General features: G+C 41.7%; 1 protein-coding gene across 5 annotated transcripts; it reads right to left on the reverse strand.

Moving 5' to 3' along the window:
* Positions 1-27,375, reverse strand: LOC110537342 (platelet-activating factor acetylhydrolase IB subunit beta). 5 transcript variants are annotated; one of them, XM_036937316.1, is made up of 6 exons: positions 27,236-27,375; positions 25,958-26,039; positions 20,132-20,221; positions 18,505-18,621; positions 18,238-18,360; positions 1-2,446 (listed from the first exon to the last, which is right to left on the reverse strand). In XM_036937316.1, the coding sequence occupies exons 1-6, from the start codon at positions 27,295-27,297 to the stop codon at positions 2,168-2,170; spliced, it is 753 nt and encodes a 250-aa protein (XP_036793211.1). In that variant the 5' UTR covers positions 27,298-27,375; the 3' UTR covers positions 1-2,167. The 5 variants fall into 5 exon arrangements, with proteins under 5 accessions (XP_036793211.1, XP_036793213.1, XP_021478970.2 ...); XM_036937318.1 differs by lacking the exon at positions 27,236-27,375 and adding an exon at positions 27,179-27,197; XM_021623295.2 differs by lacking the exon at positions 27,236-27,375 and adding an exon at positions 26,697-27,014.

The raw sequence follows: 27,375 nt of genomic DNA on the forward strand, positions 1-27,375 counted from the left end.
TACATTCATGGTCCTTTATTGGAACACTTAAGCATGTGAGAATATAGCGTAGTTTGCACCAAATACAGATACTCGCTATCGTTAATTATCTTACAAACACTACCACATCCGCAACACAAGGCCATCTATCCAAGCTTCACATATATGTATTATATACAAATGGGTCACTTCTAAACAGTCATACAATCAACCATAAGTGACACATACTGTACACACTTCTCACCCAAGCCAGTGTTGAAGGTTCACACACACACACACACACACACACACACACACACACACACACACACACACACACACACACACACACACACACACACACACACACACCACACACACACACACACACACACACACACACACACACACACACACACCACAAGAAGAATATGTGTAGAGCTTAAAAGACAATTTAGCTTTTTACAACCAAATCATTAAAAAAAAATGTATATGGCATGTCCAGACACTTGGTGATTTCACTTGTTTTTGAGAAACTTACCCCAAAGAGCGATTCATTTTCGTTATCCTCGATGTGCAGTACGGGGGCTCCGAAAAACCCAAATACATCCTTTTAAAAACAGAAAAGCTCTCAGTATAGTGATGCAGGTCTTTAGATGTTGTACACATGAAACAGACAACTCGAGTGATATCTCTCCGCCCATTCTAGCAGCAGGCTACATAGAAAATGGAACAGCTGGATAGGGGCTTGACGGCTTGAGTCGCACAAAATGAAATATACATTTGTTCAGAGCCCCAGTACTGCACAACGAGGACGAGGAAATGATGGCTGGGGTAAGTTTCTCAAAAACAAGTGAAATCACACAAAACAAAAACAAAAAGTCTTTGAACCCTTCTATAAATTTGCCATTGACATCAAAACAGAGATTTGGTTGTAAAAAAAAAGAAGCTACATTTCCTTAAAGACAGTAGCTAGTAACATGAGAGCAAGAGGACCTCAGAAACCACTTCAGTTCAACTGCACCAGGAAGAGACAAAACAGGATTGTGACCTGTGGTTGGGTTTTAGTGTGGTAGTAGACTATTAAATCTATGTAATTCCATGTCAGTAGCTTTATCATGATGCAACTGTTTAAGACGTCCTGCGACAATGTCATATGTTAGGAGGCAGGTGGTAGTCTGGACTGGGATGGATCGGAGTTCTGTATACTACACACAACGAGACAAAATAGGGACAGAATGAAGAGTAGGCGAGAGACAGAGTAAGCAGGTATTGGAGTCTGTAGGAGAGTAGTTTCCTATGTGTAAGAAAGGGAGAGAAAGCCAAAGTGTGTGTGTGTGTGTGTGTGTGTGTGGGGCAGAAGGCAGGTATGGGAGGATAGCTGGACTTCACCGTTTTGTGTGTCAAGGCACAGAGTGAGGGAGGGAGGAGAGAAGATTACAGTTGGTACTCGGATGGCGGTTTAGAGCTTTTAAAGGGCTGTTGGTTTAGACTGGGGCATATGGAGCCAAATCAAACAGATTTCTCAGAGGGAATATATAGGAGTGTTTATTACTGTGTTGTTAAGCTGTGCCCAAGTAGGAAGCTAATTTACATAACAATTGGCAAAGCTGACATTTTAAAGTCTAATACAGTGTCTGTGTGTGTGTCTCTCAGAGTCTATGCATGTTTGCCATTAGCCTCTCTATACAGCTTGTGCAGGTGTCGGATCTCTCTCTATCCTCTGTTGCTGCTACAGCATGTACGATGTCTCTGGAAGTATTGTTGTCGCTCTCTCTTTCACTTCTCCACACCGTCAACTATGTCTCCCTGCACACACGCACATGAACCCATGCACTCCCCCTCCTCTCCTGCAGTTCCAGTTCCACTCAAATGAGTGCCCAATCTCTCTGCTTGGCCCAGCAAGTGACATCTTGATCTGACCCCATCTCAATAGACAGGAGCATGCCTCACCCCTGACTACTCCCCCCCATTCCCTGTAGAGGTAGAAGTTGCCACAGATCTTGCCCCTAACAACAGACCTAGGACCAAATCAGATCTAGGATATATCTAGGAACAGATCAGATCTAGGAACAGATCAGATCTAGGACAGATCTAGGACCAGATCCTGGATTAGTGGTTTTAGGCAAATTCCAGCTACTCCCCAGCAGAGTGAATGAGTGAGGCATGCACCTGGCTGTGTGGGTGTGTGGCCCCTGGGCCGTGGCTCTCAGACCAGCGAGGCTCTCTTCTCCTCAGGCGTCTCCTCCAGTATCTGCAGCAGCAGGTCAATGAGGGGCTTGGCGATGGCCCGGTAGCCCGCCGCTGTCAGGTGCAGGAAGTCAAACATGTCCCTGGTGGAGATGGTCTCGTCAGAGTGCACGAAGCCCGCCCCCACATCCAGGAACTGGGTATGGCCCAGCCGTGGCAGCCAGGAACGCAGGAAGCTGTTAACCGCCACGTTCTTCTCCCGCAGCGGGTTGGGCCACTCGCCCCGTGCCAACAGACCCTGAAACGGACAGACAGCAGAGGTTGGTTACTACTGGGAGCTAAGGACACATCTGTAAATGCATGCATCCTCATATGCATATCAGACCTGGGTTCAAATACATGTGTATTTGAGTAACTGGTATTTTTTTTATAACAACAACAAAAAAAATCTGTGTATGAGCTTTTTTAAAATACACAGCCAAAAAAAAGTACTTTTACTTGAGAAAATGTATTTGAATTCCATCATTCTGAAGTTGTATTAGGATATTGCATTTAAAAAAATATTTTGAAATGATTGAATTCATAAATTTAACTTTTTCATTATTTGAAACTGAATTGAATAAATATTGCATTCAATTTTAAAATTCAAAATAAAATGTAATTCAATATTTAAATATTCTGTTTCAATATGGTATATATGGCATTAATTGTCCATGTATCAAGTTAACAAACTATCATTTCAAGTTGATCAAAGTTTAATATATTCAACTTCTCAGATGCATTCAGATCAGTGTTAATTTTGGCACTCTTTTTTATTTAGATTTAGTCTAGGCATAGTCATTTTGACTAAAATATCATTAAGTCTTAGTCACATTTATACCATTTGAATAAGGATTTAGTCTAGTTATTGTCAAAATTAGGAAAACTGTGGGCTATTTTAGTCAACTAGATATCCTTTCATTTTAGTCACATTATGTTTGTATTGCCTCAATAACCTATAGCAAACATTCATATTTTTATTTAACCTATATTTAACTAGACAAGTCAGTTAAAAAAACGTAAGGATGGGCGTTCCGTCAACGGGACAGTTGTAAATCGTTCAGCGCGTTATGTCAAGATCGCAGATTTTAGAGTAACAACAAATGTCGGTAAATATGTGTCTTATATCGGCTGAAAGCTTAAATTATTGTTAATATAACTACACTGTCCAATTTACAGTAGCTATTACTGCGAAAAAATGCCATGCTATTGCTCCTAACAACAAAGTTGTTTTTTCACTGCAATAGGTTTGATTATTTCACCTCTGAAGGTGAAATGTGTACTTTCATTCTGAAAATCTTGCTCTGATTTATCGTCCAAAGGGTCCCAGAGATAACATGAAGTGTTGTTTTGTTAGATAAAATAATTTTTCATATTCTAAAAAGGTCCATAAATCATGCACGATCGATTTTGTATTTCCACTCGTTCGATTTGCAAAGAAAGGAATTTGCAAAGAAATCTCACCCTAAACGTTGTTTCAACGAGTCAAATCACGTTCGTATCTATTCCTCAGAGATCCTAGAAGGTAACGAGACTTCACATTTCCACAAACTTCAAAGTGTTTCCTTTCAAACGGTACCAAGAATATGCATATATGCTTCAGGGCCTGAGCAGTTAGATTTGGGTATGTCAGGCGAAAATTCAAAGAAAAAATGAGTTTTAAGAACAAATTCTTATTTACATTGATGGCCCACCCCGGCCAAACCCTAACCCGGACGACGCTGGGCCAATGGTGCATAACCCAATGGGACTCCCAATCATGGCTGGTTGTGATACAGCTTGGAATCGAACCAGGGTCTGTGTCGACGCACCTTGCACTGAGATGCAGTGCCTTAGACTGATGCGCCACTCGGGAGCTCAAATAGAGGCAGAGAGCATGATGCTCATTCATTGTCTCTGTGAGTCAATTTGCAAGTCCCATATAATGTGATAACGATGAGTTGAAATCCACTTAGCCTATTGTTTTTTGGCACATTAATTTATTTTCTTTTGCTGTTTCATATGTAGCCACGTAGTGGTGGTGCATAGGCTTACGCTTCAGCTCCACTATAAGTGTTGCTTTGGCAACAGTGTGTCAATGTGGCATTCTACCTGCAAAACAAAATTGTTTTGAGAGCAGAGTGGAAGAGCATCTTTACTATATTTTTCCCTACTGAACCCTATTCATCGATTATGTGTATGTACAACAGCTTTCATCCAGTTTTTTGGAAGCACTCTTAAATTGTTGCTAGAAATTGTACTAAATTATGCTCTAATTACATGTTGCTTTTGTTTTGGTTTACAATGTAAACATAGTCAACGTAGCTAGCTAGAGTTTCTGCTAGCTAGAAGATTCCTTACTTCAACCAATTCTTGAGCTTGGATGTTGTACGTGATGCAACGGGGGCAGCATCTTTCATTGATTTCAAAGGAAGCATTCCCTCAACGGTTGATGTCTGATGGCAACACCGGATGAATGATGGCTGTAGGGTAGCAGGGCCGCTACTGTGCTTTGATTGACAAACTGTAAGCTTCACTAGTTTATAAAAGGTGTTGAACTGACTGAATAAAGTTGATCTCATATAGCCTTGCCATTGAGAAATAATTTAACGTAGTTATATATCCATGGTATCGCATTGGGACAAGTAAACTAAAGACCTTGATTATATTTTAAGAACACTCCTCAAAAAAATAAAGGGAACACTAAAATAACACATCCTAGATCTGAATGAATGAAATATTCTTATTAAATACTTTTTTCTTTACATAGTTGAATGTGCTGACAACAAAATCACACAAAAAATATCAATGGAAATCAAATGTATCAACCCATGGAGGTCTGGATTTGGAGTCACACTCAAAATTAAAGTGGAAAACCACACTACAGGCTGATCCAACTTTGATGTAATGTCCTTAAAACAAGTCAAAATGAGGCTCAGTAGTGTGTGTGGCCTCCACGTGCCTGTATGACCTCCCTACAACGCCTGGGCATGCTCCGGATGAGGTGGTGGATGGTCTCCTGAGGGATCTCCTCCCAGACCTGGACTAAAGCATCCGCCAACTCCTGGACAGTCTGTGGTGCAACGTGGCTTTGGTGGATGGAGCGAGACATGATGTCCCAGATGTGCTCAATTGGATTCAGGTCAGGGGAACGGGCGGGCCAGTCCATAGCATCAATGCCTTCCTCTTGCAGGAACTGCTGACACACTCCAGCCGCATGAGGTCTAGCATTGTCATGCATTAGGAGGAACCCAGGGCCAACCGCACCAGCATATGGTCTCACAAGGGGTCTGAGGATCTCATCTCGGTACCTAATGGCAGTCAGGCTACCTCTGGCGAGCACATGGAGGGCTGTGCAGCCCCCCCAAAGAAATGCCACCCCACACCATGACTGACCCACCGCCAAACCGGTCATGCTGGAGGATGTTGCAGGCAGCAGAACGTTCTCCACGGTGTCTCCAGACTGTCACGTCTGTCACATGTGCTCAGTGTGAACCTGCGTTCATCTGTGAAGAGCACAGGGCGCCAGTGGCGAATTTGCCAATCTTGGTGTTCTCTGGCAAATGCCAAACATCCTGCACGGTGTTGGGCTGTAAGCACAACCCCCACCTGTGGACGTCAGGCCCTCATACCACCCTCATGGAGTCTGTTTCTGACCGTTTGAGCAGACACATGCACATTTGTGGCCTGCTGGAGGTAATTTTGCAGGGCTCTGGCAGTGCTACTCCTGCTCCTCCTTGCACAAAGGCGGAGGTAGCGGTCCTGCTGCTGGGTTGTTGCCCTCCTACGGCCTCCCCCACGTCTCCTGATCTACTGGCCTGTCTCCTGGTAGCGCCTCCATGCTCTGGACACTACGCTGACAGACACAGCAAACCTTCTTGCCACAGCTCACATTGATGAGCCATCCTGGATGAGCTGCACTACCTGAGCCACTTGTGTGGGTTGTAGACTCCGTCTCATGCTACCACTAGAGTGAAAGCACAGCCAGCATTCAAAAGTGACCAAAAAATCAGCCAGGAAGCATAGGAACTGAGAAGTGGTCTGTGGTCACCACCTGCAGAACCACTCCTTTATTGGGGGTGTCTTGCTAATTGCCTATAATTTCCACCTGTTGTCTATTCCATTTGCACAACAGCATGTGAAATTTATTGTCAATCAGTGTTGCTTCCTAAGTGGACAGTTTGATTTCACAGAAGTGTGATTGACTTGGAGTTACATTGTGTTGTTTAAGTGTTCCCTTTATTTTTTTGAGCAGTGTATTTAGTCAGTTGACATGACTGTCAGGCAAGTCCTAAAGTGAGTGACTCGTCAGTAGTCTACTGAGCTATACTCACAAAACCATCATGGGACTCGCATCTGAAGTCTGTAACGCTGATGTGCCAACATCTCTCTGTAGCGTCCAAATTATTTGGGCTACACACTAATATGACTCTCACGGACACGATTGTATTCTTTGTTTTACTCTACGACACCCACAAGTGTCACAGGACTCGTCTGAAGGTAACCCGGTACCTGGACGAAAAATGTATGTGAATCGAGCATTTCCACGTCAAGGTAAATGCGTAATTCCACTATAAAAGAAATCTCATATCTCTCAGATATAAACTCAGCAAAAAAACGAAATGTCCCTTTTTCAGGACCCTGTCTTTCAAAGATAATCCATACAAATCCAAATAACTTCACAGATCTTCATTGTAAAGGACTTGTTCAATGAACCATAAACAATTAATGAACATGCACCTGTGGAACGGTTGTTAAGACACTAACAGCTTGCAGACGTTAGGCAATTAAGGTCACAGTTATGAAAACTTAGGACACTAAAAGAAGCCTTTATACTGACTCTAAAAAATACCAAAAGAAAGATGCACAGGGTCCCTGCTCATCTGCGTGAACATGGCTTAGGCATGTTGCAAGGAGGCATGAGGATTGCAGATGTGGCCAGGGCAATAAATTGCAATGTCCGTACTGTGAGACGCCTAAGACAGCGCTACAGGGAGACAAGACAGACAGCTGATCGTCCTCGCAGTGGCAGACCACGTGTAACAACACCTGCACAGGATCAGTACAACCAAACATCACACCTGCGGGACAGGTACAGGATGGCAACAAAAACTGCCCGAGTTACACCAGGAACGTACAATTCCTCCATCAGTGCTCAGACTGTCCGCTATAGGCGGAGAGAGAGGACTGAGGGCTTGTAGGCCTGTTGTAAGGCAGGTCCTCACCAGACATCACGGTGGGCACAAACCCACTGTCGCTGGACCAGACAGGACTGGCAAAAAGTGCTCTTCGCTGACGAGTTGCGGTTTTGTCTCACCAGGGGTGATGGTCGGACTTGCGTTCATCGTCGAAGGAATGAGCGCTACACCGAGGCCAGTAGTCTGGAGCGGGATCAATTTGGAGGTGGAGGGTCCATCATGGTCTGGGGCGTGGGTCAAAGCATCATCGGACTGAGCTTGTTGTCATTGCAGGCAATCTCAATGCTGTGCTTTACAGGGAAGACATCCTCCTCCCTCATATGGTACCCTTCTTGCAGGCTCATCCTGACATGACCCTCCAGCATGACAATGCCACCAGCCATTCTGCTCGTTCTGTGTGTGATTTCCTGCAAGACAGGAATGTCAGTGTTCTGCCATGGCCAGGTAAGAGCCCGCATCTCAATCCCATTGAGCACGTCTGGGACCTGTTTGAGTACGTTTAGGAGTTGAGGAGACGCTTCAAAACATACTTCCTTATGATTTATTTTTTTAACTCTTTTTCCATGTACACTATCGTTCAAAAGTTTGGAGTCACTTAGAAATGTCCTTGTTTTTGATTTTTTTTTTTGTCCATTAAAATAACATAAAATTGATCAAAAATACAGTGTAGACATTGTTAATGTTGTAAATTACTATTGTAGCTGGAAACAACAGATTTTTTAAATGGAATATCTACATAGGCGTACAGATGCCCATTATCTTCAACCATCACTCCCGTGTTCCAATGGCACATTGTGTTAGCTAATCCAAGTTTAGAATTTTAAAATGCTAATTGATCATTAGAAAACCCTTTTGCAATTATGTTAACACAGCTGAAAACTGTTGTGCTTCTTTGGACTAGTTGAGTATCTGGAGCATCAGCATTTGTGGGTTCGTTTACAGGCTCAAAATGGCCAGAAACAAAGGACTTTCTTCTGAAACCTGTCGGTCTATTCTTGTTCTGAGATATTAAGGCTATTCCATGCGAGAAATTGCCATGCAACTGAAGATCTCGTACAACGCTGTGTACTACTCCCTTCATAGAACAGCGCAAACTGCCTCTAACCAGAATAGAAAGAGGAGTGTCTACAGTAGTTTGAGAAACAGACGCCTCACAAGTCCTCAACTGGCAGCTTCATTAAACAGTACCCGCAAAACACTAGTCTCAACGTCAACAGTAAAGAGGCGACTCCGGGATGCTGGCTTCTGATGAGTGTGTTAAATAGTTATCCTGTGCCTGTTAATTTACCTCCCTACAATGGCTGTTAGTTCCAATGTTGAAACTACTGGTTTTTGTCAATAGTTTTGATGACAGTTATTTTTTGATTGCTGACCTAAATTTCACAAATAGTTCTGTTAGCTACAATAGGGAGACCACTATTAGCCCCTCCGATACTATCAACAGGCTTGTATCTAGCTATCATACTGCATGTGCTCACAAGCATAGAGGTGTTGTATATGGCAATATTGTGCCCATTTCCTTGAAATCTTCTGTTAGGTCTGAAACAACAAATCCAATATGTAATGATCTGGCTTGTATTGATAAACCACTGGAATACAAAGACAGTAAGAGTTAGAAAATATGCACTTAAACATACATACTATTGTCTAAAATAGAAGAAATTAAGATCTGGGCCTTTTACAAAAATCCAGAAAAAATAGAAAGAAATGGATTCTGAGATTGCTAATTGATGGTTACAGAGTATTTATGGCAGATATGAAGGGTACAGGGGGCAGTGTAGACATATGTAAAATATCACCTTTCTGTTCAATGTTAAAATCTGTTACCATCCCAAAGCAATTAGAATTTTTGGTCTTAAGTCTCCAATTAGGAAGTAACTCTACAATAACAATCATGGGAGTTTACCGTCCACCCTCTGCTAAGAAATGTGTGCTAATAGAACTCACTGACTTAATAGCCTCCTTTTCAGCCTCTGAAGTGTTAATTGTTGGGACTTTGCCTGTGGAAACCTTGACTCTGATTGTTTAAAGGATTTTTGTGTTAAATTAAATCTGACCCAGTTAATTAATAAGCCCATGCGTCAAAATCTGATGGACCCTACAAAATCAACCTTGATCCACCACATATTTACAAATACCCCAGGAAAATATGTTGTAAGTGGGGTGTTTTCCTTAGATATAAGTGACCATTGTCCGAGTGTATGTATCAGGGATGTGCGAATACCTAGATCCAAACCATGTTTTCTCAGAAAGAGGAATTTTAAACATTTGAATGAACAGGCCTTTTTACATGATCTTCAATGTAGTGACTGACATTGACTGTATCTCATCTATTCATGATCCAGAGCTGGCTCTAAAAAACTAAAAACAAATGTCTTCAATATTTGGGTTGGCAGGTAGCCTAGTGGTTAGAGTCCTGGGCGTGTAACTGAAAGGTTGCTGGATTGAATCCCCGAGCTGACAAGGTAAAAATCTGTTGTGATGCCCCTGAACAAGGCAGTTAGCCCACTGTTCCCCGTTAGGCCGTCATTGTAAATAAGAATTTGTTCTTAACTGACTTGCCTAATTACATAAAGGTTAAATAAAAATGTTGTCGATGAGCATATTCCCTTAAACACTGGAGCTAGACAAAGTTATACATTCATAATAGAGATGCTGTCTGGGCCAAAACTAGCTTTACGGACTCAAACCCAGATTGGCAATCATTTAGGAGATTGAGAAATCTGTGTAAAACTAGTTAGAAAAGCTAAATCTGATTATTTTGTTAACGCACTGATTGTGCAGGGAATCTGGTCCTGGAAAAGCATTAATCTCTGAAGGGTTGTAGCTCTTCTTCTCTTCCCCATCAAATTAATCTCTCAAATCAAATCAAATTTTATGTCACATGTGCCAAATACAACAGGTAGACCTTAAATGTTAAATGCTTACTAACAAACCCATAACCAACAATGCAGTTAAGAAGAATAAGAGTTAAGAAAATATTTACGAAATAAACTAAAAGTTTTGAAAAAGTTACACAATAAAATAACAATAACGAGGCTATATATACAGGGGGTACCGGTACTGCGTCACTGTGCAGGGGTACAGGTTAGTCGAGGTAATTGAGGTAATATGTACATGTACAGTACCAGTCAAAAGTTTGGAAACCTACTCATTCAAGGGGTTTTCTTTATTTTTACTGTTTCTACATTGTAGAATAATAGTGAAGACATCAAAACTATGAAATAACACATATGGAATCATGTAGTAACCAAAAAATGGTTAAATCAAAATACATTTTATATTTTTGATGACAGCTTTGCACACTCTTGGCATTCTCTCAACCAACTTCACCTGGAATGCTTTTCCAACAGTCTTGAAGGAGTTCCAACATATGCTGACCACTTGTTGGCTGCTTTTCCTTCACTCTGCGGTCCAACTTATCCCAAACCATCTCAATTGGGTTGAGATCGGGTGACTGTGGAGGCCAGGTCATCTGATGCAGAACTCCATCACTTCCTTCTTGGTCAAATATCCCTTACACGGCCTGGAGGTGTGTTGAAAAACAAATGATAGTGGGACTAAGCGCAAACCAGATGGGATAGCTTATTGCTGCAGAATGCTGTGGTAGCCTTGAATACTAAATAAATCACTGACTTCCGGCACCGACAGAGCTTGCCGCCTCGCTTCACGTTCCTATGAAACTACGCAGTATTTTGTTTTTTTACGTGTTATTTCTTACATTGGTACCCCAGGTAATCTTAGGTTTTATTACATACAGTCGGGAGGAACTACTGGATATAAGAGCAAAGTCAACTCACCATCATTACGACCAGGAATACGACTTACCCGAAGCGGATCCTCTGTTTTGCCCACCACCCAGGACAATGGATCGGATCCCAGCTGGCGAACCAAAACAATGACGCCGTAAAAGGGGCAGACGAAGCGATCTTCTGGTCAGGCTCCGGATACGGGCACATCGCGCACCGCTCCCGAGCATACTACTCGCCAATGTCTAGTCTCTTGACAACAAGATTGATGAAATCCGAGCATGGGAGGCATTCCAGAGAGACATAAGAGACTGTAACGTTCTTTGCTTCACGGAAACATGGCTCACTCGAGACACGCTATCGGAGTCGGTACAGCCACCTGGTTTCTTCACGCATCGCGCCGACAGAAACAAGCATCTTTCTGGTAAGAAGAGGGGCGGGGGGGTATGCCTTATGATTAACGAGACTTGGTGTGATCATAGCAACATACAGGAACTCAAGTCCTTCTGTTCACCTGACTTAGGATTCCTCACAATCAAATGTTGACCGCATTATCTACCAAGAGAATTCTCTTCGATTATAATCCCCCCCAAGCAGACACATCGATGGCCCTGAACAAACTTTATTTGACTCTATGTAAACTGGAAACCACATATCCTGAGGCTGCATTCATTGTAGCTGGGGATTTTTAACAAGGTTAAAAATCTGAAAACAAGACTCCCTAAATTCTATCAGCATATCGATTGCGCTAGCAAGGCTGGTAAAACCCTGGATCATTGTTATTCTAACTTGCGCAACGCATACAGTGGGGAGAACAAGTATTTGATACAGGTTTTCCTACTTCAAGATGACGATCAATCACCCTCGGTCTGGGGCTCCAGGCAAGATCTTACCTCGTGGGGCATCAATGATCATGAGGAAGGTGAGGGATCAGCCCAGAACTACACGGCAGGACCTGGTCAATGACCTGAAGAGAGCTAGGACCACAGTCTCAAAGAAAACCATTAGTAACACACTACGCCATTATGTATAAAAATCCTGCAGTGCACCCAAGGTCCCCCTGCTCAAGCCAGCGCATGTCCAGGCCCGTCTGAAGTTTGCCAATGACCATCTGGATGATCCAGAGGAGGAATGGGAGAAGGTCATGTGGTCTGATGAGACAAAAATAGAGCTTTTTGGTCTAAACTCCACTCGCCGTGTTTGGAGGAAGAAGAAGGATGAGTACAACCCCAAGAACACCATCCCAACCGTGAAGCATGGAGGTGGAAACATCATTCTCTGGGGATGCTTTTTTGCAAAGGGGACAGGACGACTGCACCGTATTGAGGGGAGGATGGATGAGGACATGTATCGCAAGTTCTTGGCCAACAACCTCCTTCCCTCAGTAAGAGCATTGAAGATGGGTCATGGCTGGGTCTTCCAGCATGACAACGACCCGAAACACACAGCCAGGGCAACTAAGGAGTGGCTCCGTAAGAAGCATCTCAAGGTCTCCAGACCTGAATCCAATAGAAAATCTTTGGAGGGAGCTGAAAGTCTGTATTGCCCAGCGACAGCCCCGAAACCTGAAGGATCTGGAGATGGTCTGTATGGAGGAGTGGGCCAAAATCCCTGCTGCAGTGTGTGGAAACCTGGTCAAGAACTACAGGAAACGTATGATCTCTGTAATTGCAAACAAAGGTTTCTGTACCAAATATTAAGTTCTGCTTTTCTGATGTATCAAATACTTATGTCATGCAATGAAATGCAAATTAATTACTTAAAAATCATACAATGTGATTTTCTGGAGTTTTGTTTTAGATTCCGTCTCTCACAGTTGAAGTGTACCTATGATAAACATTACAGACCTCAACATGCTTTGTAAGTGGGAAAACCTGCAAAATCAGCAGTGTATCCAATACTTGTTCTCCCCACTGTATCTTTATGTACATATTCTTCATACCTTTACACTTGTGTGTATAAGGTAGTGGTGTGAAATTGTTAGGTTAGATTACTTGTTGGTTATTACGGCATTGTCGGAACTAGAAGCACAAGCATTTCGCTACACTCACATCTGCTAACCATGTGTATGTGACAAATACATTTTGATTTGATTAGCAAAGCACCCCCACACCATCACTCCTCCATGCTTCATGGTGGGAACCACAGATGCAGAGATCATCCGTTCACCTACACAAAGCAACGGTTGGAACCAAAAATCTCAAATTTGGATTCCGGTCTAATGTCCATTGCATGCGTTTCTTGGCCCAAGCAAGTCTCTTTTTATTATTGGTGTCCTTTAGTAGTGGTTTCTTTGCAGCAATTCGACCATGAAGGCCTGATTCACACAGTCTCCTCTGAACAGTTGACGTTGAGTTGTGTCTGTTACTTGAACTCTGTGAAGCATTTATTTGGTCTGCAATTTTTGAGGCTGGTAACTCTAATGAACTTACCCACAGGTCTTCCTGTCCTGTGGCAGTCCTCATGAGAGCCAGTTTCATCATAACGCTTGATGGTTTCTGCACTTGAAGAACCGTTCAAGGTTCTTGACATTTTACAGATTGACTGGCCTTAATTTCTTAAAAAGTAATGATGGACTGTAATTTCTCTGTACTTAGTTGAGCTGTTCTTGCCATTATATGGACATGGTCTTTTACCCAACTGGGCTATCTTCTGTATACCACAGCTACCTTGTCACAACACAACTGATTGGCTCAAACGCATTAAGGAAAGAAATTCCACAAATTAACTTTTAACAAGGCACACCTGTTAATTGAAATGCATTCCAGGTGACTACCTCATGAAGCTTGTTGAGAGAATTCCATGAGTGTGCAAAGCTGTCATCAAAGCAAATGGTTGCTACTTGAAGAATCCCAAATATAAAATATATTTTAAATTGTTTAACACTGTTGTCGTTACTACATGATTCCATGTGTTCCATTTTTTAGTTTTGATGTCTTCACTATTATTCGACAATGTACAGAATGTGTAAAACTAATAAAAACCCTGGAATGAGTTTGTGTGTTGAAACTTTTCATTGATACTGAAAGTTAAGTAAAGTGACTATGCATAGATAATAAACAGCGAATAGCAGCAGCGTAAAAAAAAAAGTGGGCGGGGGCAGGTCAATGCAAATAGTCCGGGTAGCCATTTGATTAGCTATTCAGCAGTCTTATGGCTTGGGGGTAGAATCTGTTAAGGAGCCTTTTGGACCTAGACTTGGCGCTCCGGTACTGCTTGCAGTGTGATGGCAGAGAGAACAGTCTATAATTATGTAGTATGTATGGCTTTCCTCTGACACCACCTGGTGTTTAGACCATGGCATAGCACCATTACAGCCACCACATTAATTGTGAATGACCTTGTCAATGCATTGAATGCTAAAATGAGTTGTGCTGCTTTGTTTATAGATTTGTCTAAGGCCTATCATACATATTGATCATGGTATTGTATTGAAGAAACTGTCAAAGTCTCATAAAAGTATCTCAGTTGGGTTACATCTTCACTCCTTGAATGGTTCTGTAATATACAATGTCCCTGCATACAAATACCTTGGTATTTGGATGGACAATGATCTATAATTTAAGAAGCATACAAATGAGCTTGTTATGAAGTGCAACTGACTACTCTAAAATCCCTTGATTCTGTTAATCATAGCACACTTTGTTTTATTACATCTGACAGTTTTAATACTCATCACTGCATCCTTTAACAAAAATCTGTCTGGACCTCTTTAAAGACACATTCTTAACATCTTGGTTGAAATTTAGAGCTTCAGGTTATAATACAAGGTCACAGGGTTGGTTAACGATGATGACTCCCTTTGTAACCACAGAGTTCGGAAGATCTACTTTTTCATATCAGGCACCTCGTGTGGAATAGTCACTTCCTTTGAATGATTTGGTGTCCCTGGATAAATTTAGGAAACTGGTTAAGGATTTAAAAAAATAAAATGTATTTGATTATAATGGCTAATGTGTATATTGTATGTAATTGTGTGTGTGCTGATGTTACTATTGTTCCCAGGGCATATTTGTGAATGAGACCTAAGTCTCAATGTGTCTCCCTGGTTAAATAAATACAGGGGTCAAAATCAAATAGCTAAATGATCCTTGGTATGACCATCTTAAAAGAACTCCATATCTTAGCTTAGTAGAAACCCAGCCCCGGGCCCTTAGACTCTAGGGCAGGGATGGGCAACTGGCAGCCCACACCCCTTTGAAGGACCACGGATCAATTCCCCTCCATTTTTTAGATTGCTAAATTAGTTTGTAATTACCAGCAGTGGGGCCCCCATTGATTTTGTTTGTTAGTCTCAGTCATATATCATATTAAAAACTGCAAATATCTCTCCACCCTATGGCAAAATGTGTAGAATTGAAAGAAAATAACTGTAAAACATCTAATTTTCCTTTCCGCTCCATAGCAAAACAAGTAGAATGGTTTTACATTAGTTATACAATTGCTAAATATTCTCTCTGCTCCATGGAAAAATGTATAGAATTGCACAAAATGTACTCTAAAACGTAAAAATGTTCTCTTCCCTGTCAAGACTGTGTCGGGTATGGATGTGGGTAAGCAGACCAGCGAGCAACTGCGGACCCTCTTGAGTTCAGAATTTTTGGTGGCCCCCATCCCCATCAAACTTGCCCATCCCTGCTCTAGGAGGTTAACATGTATGGACCCAGAACTTAATTGAACATCTGTTCTGTTTAGAGATCCATTTCATAATATGAAAGTGTCCATCATACAACTAGTTTGATTTAAAATTGTATCTTTAATTTATATATCAAGATCATTTGGGCTATTTACTTAATTTTTTCTATTTTAATCAAATATATAATTTAAAAAACAAACATAGTGGTGCCAATTCATATCTTGCAGGAAAATGCTTTAATCTCAAGAGAAGACAGGTTAAATGTTAAAAAAGTTTTAATGTTCTCATGATCATATAGGTCTTTGCCTAGACAATATCCAAAACAACTAACAACACACTGAATTCATACATTTTCAGTAACTGTAAACACAATAATACATTTGCTGTTTTTCAAACGGAATCAAGGCATTAAAATGTACTAGAGGCCAACAAAACGCAGCTTGTTTGGCAAAAATATCTTAACCCACTATTTTTTCTACGGTGCATCCGGAAAGTATTCAGACCCCTTGACCTTTTCCACATTTTGTAAGGTTACAGTCTTATTCTAAAATGTATTAAATAAATGTTTTTCCTCATCAATCTACACACAATACCAAATCATGACAAAGTGAAAACAGGTTTCTAGAAGCTTTTGAAAATGTATACACAATTAAAAACAGAAATACCTTATTTACATAAGTATTCAGACCCTTTGCTATGAGACTCAAAATTGAGCTCAGGTGCATCCAGCTTCCATTGATCATCATTGAGATATTGCTACAACTTGATTGGAGTCCACCTGTGGTAAATTCAATTGATTGGACATGATTTGCAAAGGCACACACCTGTCTATATAAGGACCCACAGTTGACAGTGCATGTCAGAGCAAAAGCCAAGCCATGACATTGAAGGAAGTGTCCGTAGAGCTCAGAGAAAGGACTGCGTCGAGGCACATATCTGGGGAAAGGTACCAATCTCTGCAGCATTGAAGGTCCCCAAGAACACAGTAGCCTCCATCATTTTTAAATGGAAGAAGTTTGGAACCACCAAGACTCTTCCTAGAGCTGGTCGCCTGGCCAAACTGAACAATCGGGGAAGAAGGACATTGGTCAGGAAGGTGTCCAAAACCTGATGGTCACTCTGACAGAGCTCCTGAGTTCCTCAGTGGAGATGAGAGAACCTTCCAGAAAGACAACCATCTCTGCAGCACTCCACCAATCAGGCTTCTATGGTAGAGTGGCCAGACGGAAGCATCTCCTCAGTAAAAGGCATACGACAGCCTACTTGGAGTTTTCCAAATGGAACCTAAAGGACTGTCAGACCATGAGAAACAAGATTACCTGGCCTGATGAAATCAAGATTGAACTCTTTGGCCTGAATGCCAAGCATCATTTATGGAGGAAACCTGGTGAAGCATGGTGGTGGCAGCAACATGCTGTGGGGATGTTTTTCAGTGGCAGAGACTGGGAGACTAGTCAGGATCGAGGGAAAGATGAACGAAGCAAAGTACAGAGAGATCCTTGATGAAAACCTGCTCCTGAGTGCTCAGGACCTCAGACTGAGGTGAAGGAACACCTTCCAACAGGACAACGATCCTAAGCACAGCCAAGACAACGCTGGAGTGACTTCGAGACAAGTTTCTGAATGTTCTAGAGAGGCCCAGCCACTTGAACTCGATCGAACATCTCTGGAGAGACCTGAAAATAGCTGTGCAGCGATGCTCCCCGACCAACCTGACAGAGCTTGAAAGGATCTGCAGAGAATGAGAGAAACTCCCCAAAAACAGGTGTGCCAAGCTTGTAGCGTCATACTCACGGCTGTAATGCTGACAAAGGTACTTCAACAAAGTACTGAATTAAATGGTCTGAATACTTATATAAATGCACTATTTCAGTTTTTTATTTATTTATACATTTGTATCGGGTATTGTGTGTAGATTGATGAGGTAAAAAATACATGAATACATTTTAGAATAAGGCTGTAAAGTAACAATGTGGAAAAAGCCAAGGGGTCTGAATACTTTCCGAATGCACTGTATTTGGCTGGCTACTCCATGTGCATGTGTAAAACACTGTATTCACTCAATTCAGTTTCAAATCATGAAATCAACAATTCAATTAAAAAATATTACATTCCAATTCAATATCCTAACACAAATTCAAAATTATGGAATTCAAATGCAATCTCTGTTGGCAATGAAATCACTCCATATTTTCAAATACTTTCAAAGTGTATTTCCAAATACATTAAAATATTCAACTACTTGTCTTTTAAATAAAATATATCTGAATACTTACTTTGTATATACAGTATGTGAAAGTAATTGAGATATTTGAAATAGTATCGGAACCCAGGTCTGGCTCATATAGTACAGTATTGACACTGAGGTGATAAAGCAAACCAAATTACCAAAGGGACAATTACACTTTCTGAATCTGAATGCAAATCCTGCATGAGATTGCATAATGGTACACTCCACTGTACACAAATAACAAAAACTTTCACTTACCAGAACAACAACCTTAGTCTTAGGAAGACGGGAGGTGAGCAGTTGTGCAATGGCAAGGATTCCCCCTGCAACTTGCTCTGCCGAATGCTCATGATTGTTGGTTCCTACCCACACCACCGTCACCTGGAGGGGACCAACGAGGTATTGATTAGTTTAATCATATGTTATAGTTCTGATCTGGATGAAAAGCACTCCAGGACCACAACTGTCCACCTGTGCGGTGCCCTTTCCTCTCTCAGAGCCTGTGCTGGCCCGATTGAATCTCACCTTAGGCCCAATGTTGTCCAGTTCTCCATTCTGCAGCCTCCACAGCACATTGCAGGTGGTGTCTCCCCCGATGCCAAAGTTGAGCGCATGCAGAGGAGAGAAGAGCTCCCGCCAGATCTGTGGAGTGAGTGATGTAGCAGGTTGAGATCCAGGACAAGGATTAGTGTAAAATACCAGTGTCATAGCAAAAGGTAAACAAACAACTAACACATGCACAGAGGTCCACACACACACACAGTATTATAACTGATATAATGCACAGCAACATGCATTACACACACACACACACCAGGGTTTCCGTTGTGGTGCTGGACAGTTGACCTGCAGCATTCTAATTGAACAGACCTTTAAGAAATGTACAGGACCCATGTGCATTGGGTGCATAACCGGATTAGGGCATCCACCTACAGTGCTCAGAATGACAGCAATCACATTTAGTTCATGGTAATTCATCTTAACAGAACATAAAACTCAAGGATGCCATGGCGTCTGTCCTTCTTACCGAATGCACAATTTGAAGTTGTCCATATTTACTTTTCCGAACAGCAAAATCACTAGCCGATGCCAATCTACTATGCCCCATAGTAGAACAGTTAACCTATTCTATTGGTCAGCTTGTCGTTCAAGAAAGAAATAGCCTATTCCAAACACACACTGGGACAGTTGTGGAACAATAGATCCCAAAGTCATACAACCTGTAGGCCTAGGCAACAGTCAAAAAAATGTAAACGCAATGAGGCTCATGCAACAGATCAGAATGTTTAGCTTAAAATATTGGTAAACTATTATTTAGTCACATTATAAGCGCAAAAATGCGCACATGGCAGTAGGCTACACACGACTGTTCCTTCCCTAGTGCAATCCCCTGGAAAACATTGTCAAAAGCACATCGCACATTTGAGTGGTTTCAAGAGACAGATTAAAATATCCATTACAAATTTTGAAAGAGGGGAGATCTAAAGATGCAAAAACTAGCATGAGTTGCTAATATGACTAGGATTGTGCATTTGGCTACTGGACAATGAAAGAAAGTTGATTTGAAAACCAATAGAACATGAGAGAAATAGGCTACTGTTTTCAATGGCATATGGAAGTCTATAAAATAACTGCATGCACGTTTGGTTGGATTTTGGCTAAGCTACTTTGAAGCAGGGTAAGATATGCCTGATTATATGCAGTAAAACATTCAGGTTTCAAACAATTAGGTATACATTTTCAAAATGGATAAGCCTACTGACTCCAGCTCATTGCAAAGTGGTGTGTGACCTGCTGAGGCTTGCCTAGTTGCCTATGTACTTGATTGGCAAATGGTAAACTCGCTTTAATTACCAGTTGAGAAATAAATATTAGCTCTTTTTAATCTTGGCCATCGTTTTTAACATGCGATTGCATTAAGAATTGTAGTGGGCAGGTTTCACTCCAGTACCAACCAACAGCTAGCTGTTTGATGAGCTGTAGAAGCAGCTCTCATGCTACATTGACTGGGATCAATCAAGAGTGTTATTTTGCCGGAGCCAAATTATATTTTTTGGGGGCCAAAAGCCAGCCGTTACTGGCTAACGGAAACCCTGACACACACACACACACACACACAATGTTGTATACACAGGCATCTGTCCTCTCTCACCTCGTACTGCTGCATTAGCTGCACCATGGAGTCTCCAATAAACAGCACCTCTGGCTCTGCATCCTTACACTCCTGAACAAACCGCGTGTGCTGCAGAAACACAACACGTCATCCCCAGGCAGACACTCTACAGCCAAAAAGTTCTACAGCTGCCCCATCGAGAGCATCTTGACTGGCTGCATCACTGCTTGGTAAACTCCAGCCACCAAAGACATAAGATTGTTCACTCTGCTACCCTCTGGCAATTGGAGACAGCTTCTACCCACAAGTCATAAGACTGGGCGGTATACCTTATATACACTGTATACAGGGGTATTTGGAAAAAGCCACGGGATGGTTTTTCAATACCATTGAAACTATTTATTTTAATACACTTTAATATTTGTAACTACTTAAGTAAATCCCTGCAGTCAACTTGTGCAATTCGTTTGGAGACAAAGACTGCATTCTTAATTTCATATAATTTTCATTATGAAGCTTACTGGTATTTATTATTACTTATTATGGATCCCCATTAGCTGCTGCCAAAGCAGCAGCTACTCTTCCTGGGGTCCAGCAAAATTACAGCAGTTTATACAATTTTAAAAACATTACATTCACAGATTTCACAACACACTGTGTGCCCTCAGGCCCATACTCTCCCCCAACCACATATCTACAGTAGTAAATCAATGTGAATGTGTAGTGCGTATGTTATCATGTGTGTGTGTGTATGCATGTGTCTGTGCCAATGTTTGTGTTGCTTCACAGTCCCCGCTGTTCCATAAGGTGTTTATCTGTTTTTTAAATCAAATTTTACTGCTGGCACGAATTACTTGATGTGGAATAGAGTTCCATGTAGTAATGACTCTATGTAGTACTGTGTGCCTCCCATAGTCTGTTCTGGACTTGGGGACTGTGAAGAGACCTCTTGTGGCATGACTTGTGGGGTATGCATATGGGTGTCCGAGCTGTGTGCCAGTAGTTTAGACAGACAGCTCGGTGCGTTCAACATGTCAATACCTCTGGTAGTCCCCAGTCACGTCACCTGGTGCTTGTTTACAAGCACACAACAACGAGAGACCAACTGTTGTGCAGCATGCTCCATGTGATGTTTATCAGCTAGATATCTTATAACTATTATATTAACTGTCTAAAATGTGCTAAATGCTCTGCAGTTTAGATTTAGTTTTCTAATTTACTGTCTTCCGAAATCAAGCGTTCCCTTGGTAACCGCAGAGAATCTCCTCCAGGATCAAGAGCCTTGCTGCCTAATATTTGTTTTGTGCGTGCAACAAACTGTGAGAAGCACTTGAGTTACTTGTATAGTTTAGGTCAGACACTGTATGAAATGTTTGCAATTCGCTCGTTAGCATTTAGTTATCATTCTCTATGGGAATTGACATGTACTTGTTAGCATTGCTAACCTTAGGATTACAGAGTATGAGTGGGCTTTGAAAACAGCAGCCCTTGTGTTCAGTGCCAGTATTACCAAATATTCCGGTATGGCACAAAGTCGGTATGAAGGTATGACAATCTGGATATCTCCCAAGCCTAAAAGGCGCTGCATGTGATACGGCCTCAGCAGAAGTCAGGGCATTCATTCATCTTGCGCTTTGTTGAGCAGCGCAGAGCTGTTGAGCAGAGCTGTTGTCAAGGAAGTGAGTGTGTTTATACAGGACCTCCCGCCCCCACCTACCATCAAAGAATCATGTCAATGTGGAGCCCTCCGCATTGTTACAAAATTTGGGAGGCGCACGGCGATGCGTTACGGAGCTCAATTTGGCCTCTGCATGCCTCCGGGGCTCCGCAATTGCATCACAGCCTCAATATGGAGCCTCAGACCACATTTTGGAATGAGCATGAATTGGCTTTTACACACAAACAACTAGAGGTCTTCATGGGTTCAAAAAGTTTAACCCCTTCTGAAATGGACCTGGGGCTGCCCCACCCAGACCGATATGCATAAATAATTGTTTCATATATAGATACCTGCTCCGTACGGACCTGAGAAAAACTAGACCTATTTCGTATAGACCTGGTCGGATCCAGATCCGATCTGAGTGAGGGAAGCTCATTTTTTAAGCTACTTTATTAACCGGAGCTGATAAAGTGCAAGGAGGAGAGAGGTGCCACTAGCAGGCAGGGGAGGGGCCATACTGTGAACAAGTGACAGGGAGCAGGGAGGGAGAGACAGGAACCGACCAAGTAGACTTGTTCTATAGTAGACTAATAGCTGCCATAGCGAAGTTATTTATCATCAAATATGTTAACGTAGTACCCGTCTTGACTGAGTCAACCTGGGAGAAGCTAGTTACGCTAGCTAATGTTAGCTAGGCTAGGCTAATTGATGCTGCAGTGCATGCACTTTCCCGTCTTACAGTTACAAATAACTCCATTCAGAATATTAAGTAGCAGCCTGCCAGTTCGATCTTGATCGTTGTACCAGATCCTTCTCCTTTAACTTTTAATTCCATTGTTTAGATTTCTCCTAACTTTTGCCAAACAGAGGCTCTATGACTGTAACCTATTGCCGCTTTGATGACTTATGATTGGCCGCCCAACAAGAACAATTTACACACGCCACCCTCCACTATTGTGAAAAGCAAGAGCAGCAACATAAACGTATCTCGCTCTCAAAATTACACATATCCGAGACCCATGACAATCATATCAGAACCGACCGAGGCCCGCAACATTATTTAGAATTCGGGTACAGGATTGGGTATTCGCATACAGGTGGATCCGTGAAGATCTCTACCGACAACTCGGTGAACTTGGTACATTTTGAAAATTCAAAGGCAAAACACTTTTTATTTTGTAACGCCTAATTGCCTAAGATTTTAAAAAAAGGCCATTTTGATTTTTAAAAAATTATATATATTTTTTTAAAGAATATTTTCATTTTAATCAGTTCTCATTACTGTAACATGTGACATGTTCATAACCTGGATTTGTATATATTATTTCTGTTTTAAACTATTATTAATGTTTCAAAAGTAAATACATATAAAGAGCTAAATGTCATTTTAATTTTATGGACAGCTCAAATATTCTGCCACAGACTTAAGTCCATTTCTCTTTTGTTTTTGGTACCTGTGAAATATAGAATGATAGCCACTCTCTTTATGAACAGTCCCTTCCTATTGCTTGTGTAATAACAAACAGCTAAACGCAAACGCAAAAACGCAAACAGCTAAACGCAACGCAAAAACATGATTAAAGTGTTACTAGTGTAAGCTAACTACAGTGTTATAACCAATGCCTAAAATAATGATAATCACAAATGATAATCACTATCTAAACTCAGCAAAAAAAAATTTAAAAAGTCCTCTCACTGGCAACTGCATCTATATTCATCAAACTTAACGTGTAAATATTTGTATGAACATAAGATTCAACAACTGAGACGTAAACTGAACAAGTTCCACAGACATGTGACTAACAGAAATTGAATAATGTGTAGATGGATGGGGAAAAAATATTCCATCCATTTTAGAATAAGGCTGTAACATAACAAAATGTGGGAAAGGGAAGGGTCTGCACTGTAAGCTCCCAGTAATGTAATGTATTGGGTAAACCACCAGTTTTGGCATCATCTTCTATTCATAATGAAAATTAATGTTGGAATTTGAGTGTAACGTCCTCTTAACACAATTCATATCAAAGTTTGTCAGTTGCTTTCAGATCTCAAAAGTAGTGTAATCTCAAGAAGAGTCTAAATCGCATGCCAACAATTAGAACGTCATACTATATGTCTCCACCCAAATGGTTTGTATTGTTTTTATTCAGAACCCCATTAGCTGTTGAAGAAGCAGCAGCTATTCTTCCTGGGGTCCACACAAAACACTAATGGACAGGAAGACAAATATTAACTAACACTAGGACTAAAGAACAATATGACTATTTTAAAAAGTAATAAGAACTCGAAAATAAAGAAAAATAAATTAATAATACTACAAATAATGTGTGTCTCCTCATTGTTCCTTGAGGTGTTTTCTTTTTTATCTTCTTTTTTTTATTTTAAAGAGATTGTATTGTTTGCCTGTCAGAAGAGAAGTCCATGTAGTCATTGCTCTATACAGTACTGTGCATCTCCCAGCCTCTGTTCCGGGCTGAGAAGAGACCCTGTTTGCGTGTCTTGTGGGATATGTATAGGTTTTGAGCTGTGTGTTAACTGGCTGAAAAGACAGTTCTGTACTTTCAGCATGTCAATACTTCTTACAAAGAACAGCAGTGATGCAGTCAATCTCTCATCCACTCTGAACCAGGAGAGTCTGACCTGCATGTTATTGACATTGGCCAGACATTTGAGGGCCAGACGTGCTGCTCTGTTCTGGGCCAGCTGCAGCATTCTCTGTCCTTTTCTCCCCACACATGACCATACAACTGGGCAATTGTCAAGATGCAACAAAACCAGAGCTTGCGGGACTTTTTGGTTGCATGTGATGTTAAAAAAAGCAGATCATCTCGTTATCACAGACAAACCTCTCCACATCTTTACATGTTGGAACAGATGTTGGAACATTGCTGTGAGGTCAGGCACTGATGTTGGGCGATTAGGCCTAGCTCGCAGTCTGCCTTCCAATTCATTCCAAAGGTGTTTGATAGGGTTGAGGTCAGGGCTCTGTGCAGGCCAGTCAAGTTCTTCCACACCAATCTCGACAAACCATTTCTGTATGGACCTCACTTTGTAAGCACAGAAACATCTAGAATGTCATTGTATGCTTTAGCGGTAAGATTTCCCTTCACTGGAACTAAGAGGCCTAGCCCAAACAATGAAGAAACAGCCCCAAACCATTATTCCTCTTCCACTAAACTTTACAACTGGCATTATGCATTGGGGCAGGTAGCATTCTCCTGGCATCCGCCAAACCCAGATCCGTCAGTCGGACTGCCAGATGGAGAAGTGTGGTTCATCAATGGCGGCGAGATTTACATCACTCCAGCCGGTGCTTGGCATTGCACATGGTTATCTTAGGCTTGTGTACGGCTGCTCAGCCATGGAAACCCCTTTTCATGAAGCTCCAGACGAACAGTTCTTGTGCTGACGTTGCTTCCAGAGGAAGTTGGGATCTCGGTAGTGAGTGTGGCAACCGAGGACAGACAATTTTTACTACGCACCGCAGCACTTGGCGGTCCCGTTCTGTGAGCTTGTGTGGCCTACCACTTCACAGCTGAGCCATTGTTTCTCCTATACGTTTTCATTTCACAGTAACAGCACATACAGTTGACCGGGGAAGCTCTAGTTTAGCAGAAATTTGACAACTGACTTGTTGGAAAGGTGGCATCCTATGACGGTGCCACGTTCAGTCACCGAGTTCTTCAGTAAGGACATTCTACTGCCAATGTTTGTCTATGGAGGTTGTGTGCTCGATTTTATACACCTGTCTTCAACGTGTGTGGCTAAAATAGCCAAATCCACTCATTTGAAGGGGTGTCCACATACTTTTGTATATATAGTGTAGCTCCATTCTTGTGTATTTTATTCCTTGTGTTACTATTTTTCTTTTCATTATTTGTTTTAAACTCTGCATCGTTGGGAAGGGCTAGTAAAGCAAGCATTTCACCGTTAAGTGTACACCTGTTGTATTTGGTGCATGTAACAACTAGAATTTGATTTTTTACAAACTGGTGGAGATGGAGATTGAATTTAAGATGGACATGATTCTCTGTTCCATCCATGTTAAGTTCCCTCTATGTGTTCTACACACACACACACACACACACACACACACACACACATTACCATGAATCAGTGACCTTAGGTTTTGCAGAGTCCGAGTCCTTCAGGTCAGTTACTGACAGGACAGTATGGTGTAGTTAGAGGCAGTAGGGTCGACTAACCTGGGACATCCAGCGGTCGTCTCCCTGTATATCCTCCACTGCCTGGGCCACTGCTGCTGGGTTCATCTCATCGCCACTCATCCTATCAGACACACATCACAGAGGAATTAACGTTACAACACACACACAATAAAAAATATGTCCATTAATATGCCCTGAAGAATAACACCTGGTAGGTTTTTATTGACAAAGTTGTTGAGGCTAGCTACTAGCTTTTGGTTTGTGCACAGAGTGGGTGGTGAGACAACATTGCCTGCTGGGAGGCCTCACAGACAGCCAGGGGTGGGATGGTAGGGAGAATCGAAAGACAACACCGATGCGAGGGCAACGAAGCCAAATGGCTGGAATTTCGCACACATCGTATCTACTGATAACAACAACCCACTGTCCTTAGCGCCAGCAGTTCAGCAAGTTTAATTTGAGTTTCAATTATGAAAGGACAATGCTAGACGACCCAAGAAGCAGCGTTAATAAATGCGGACTGTCGCTGTTGTCTCTCCCGACAAACACACACGGCAAGCCCGTGAGTCAGTCAGCCCGTGAAACCACCGTACCCTAATCCTTGTACCTGAAAGCTTCTGATGATGGTTAGTTCTTGTCAATATAACCAGAATATTTCCTCGCGCACGGAGGCTGCACGGCTCCGATGTTTTGCATCCAATGATGATAGTGCGTCGGTGCAGATTCTGCTTTCGCGCTTGGATGCTAGCAAGCTAACGTTAGCTGGCTAGCAACTCACCCTGATAAAGTAGCTCCTCGTTTCCTTTCAATAAAGAACTAGGATATAGCTTCTCTATTACTCTAACAATTAACTATCTGCAAAATAAATGTCTCAGAGATTGTTCTAAATGTGAAACTTATCGGTCGAGTCGACCCAACCTCCCGCTCTTCAGCATCCGACGTTTCCTTTTTTGCTCCCTCCCTTTCGCTCTCCAGCAGGGTTGCCAGGTCAAGTTAACATTTCTAGCCAAATTACAACCGAAAATGTGCACAAAAGACCTGAACTAGCCACATAATTTTCACAGCAAGAGATGAGTTTCCATATTAATACAATACAACTTTTTCCCATAACGTTATCGAGACAATTAAGAAGGACTATCAGGTAACTTCAAACGACATCTAACGACGAAAATTCGTGTTTCCTCAAAATAATAATTATTGCAAGCTATAACATGACGTAATAAAGGAATTGAATATGTGGCAAGATAAAAGATAATTCACCATTATTAAACTCGTTAGATCATTTGCACAAGGGGGTATGGTATATGGCCAACATACCAGCTAATGGCTATTCTTAAGCATGAGGCAACCGCAGACGTTAGCCGTGGGATATCGGTCATATACCGCAAACACCGGGATTCCTTATTGCTATAATAAACTGGTTACCAAAGTAATTCTAACAGTAAAAAGTAATGTTT

Source organism: Oncorhynchus mykiss, chromosome 12, assembly GCF_013265735.2.
Source record: "Oncorhynchus mykiss isolate Arlee chromosome 12, USDA_OmykA_1.1, whole genome shotgun sequence".
Classification (NCBI taxonomy): domain Eukaryota; kingdom Metazoa; phylum Chordata; class Actinopteri; order Salmoniformes; family Salmonidae; genus Oncorhynchus; species Oncorhynchus mykiss.

Excerpts from the sequence above, each read along its gene's own strand:
- LOC110537342 (XM_036937316.1), bottom strand. The coding sequence starts at position 27,297 with ATGACCGATATCCCACGGCTAACGTCTGCGGTTGCCTCATGCTTAAGA. Across the intron at positions 20,222-25,957 it reads ACGACCGCTGGATGTCCCAG|CACACGCGGTTTGTTCAGGA; the intron begins GTTAGTCGACCC and ends GTGTTTCTGCAG. Across the intron at positions 18,361-18,504 it reads TGGACAACATTGGGCCTAAG|GTGACGGTGGTGTGGGTAGG; the intron begins GTGAGATTCAAT and ends GGTCCCCTCCAG.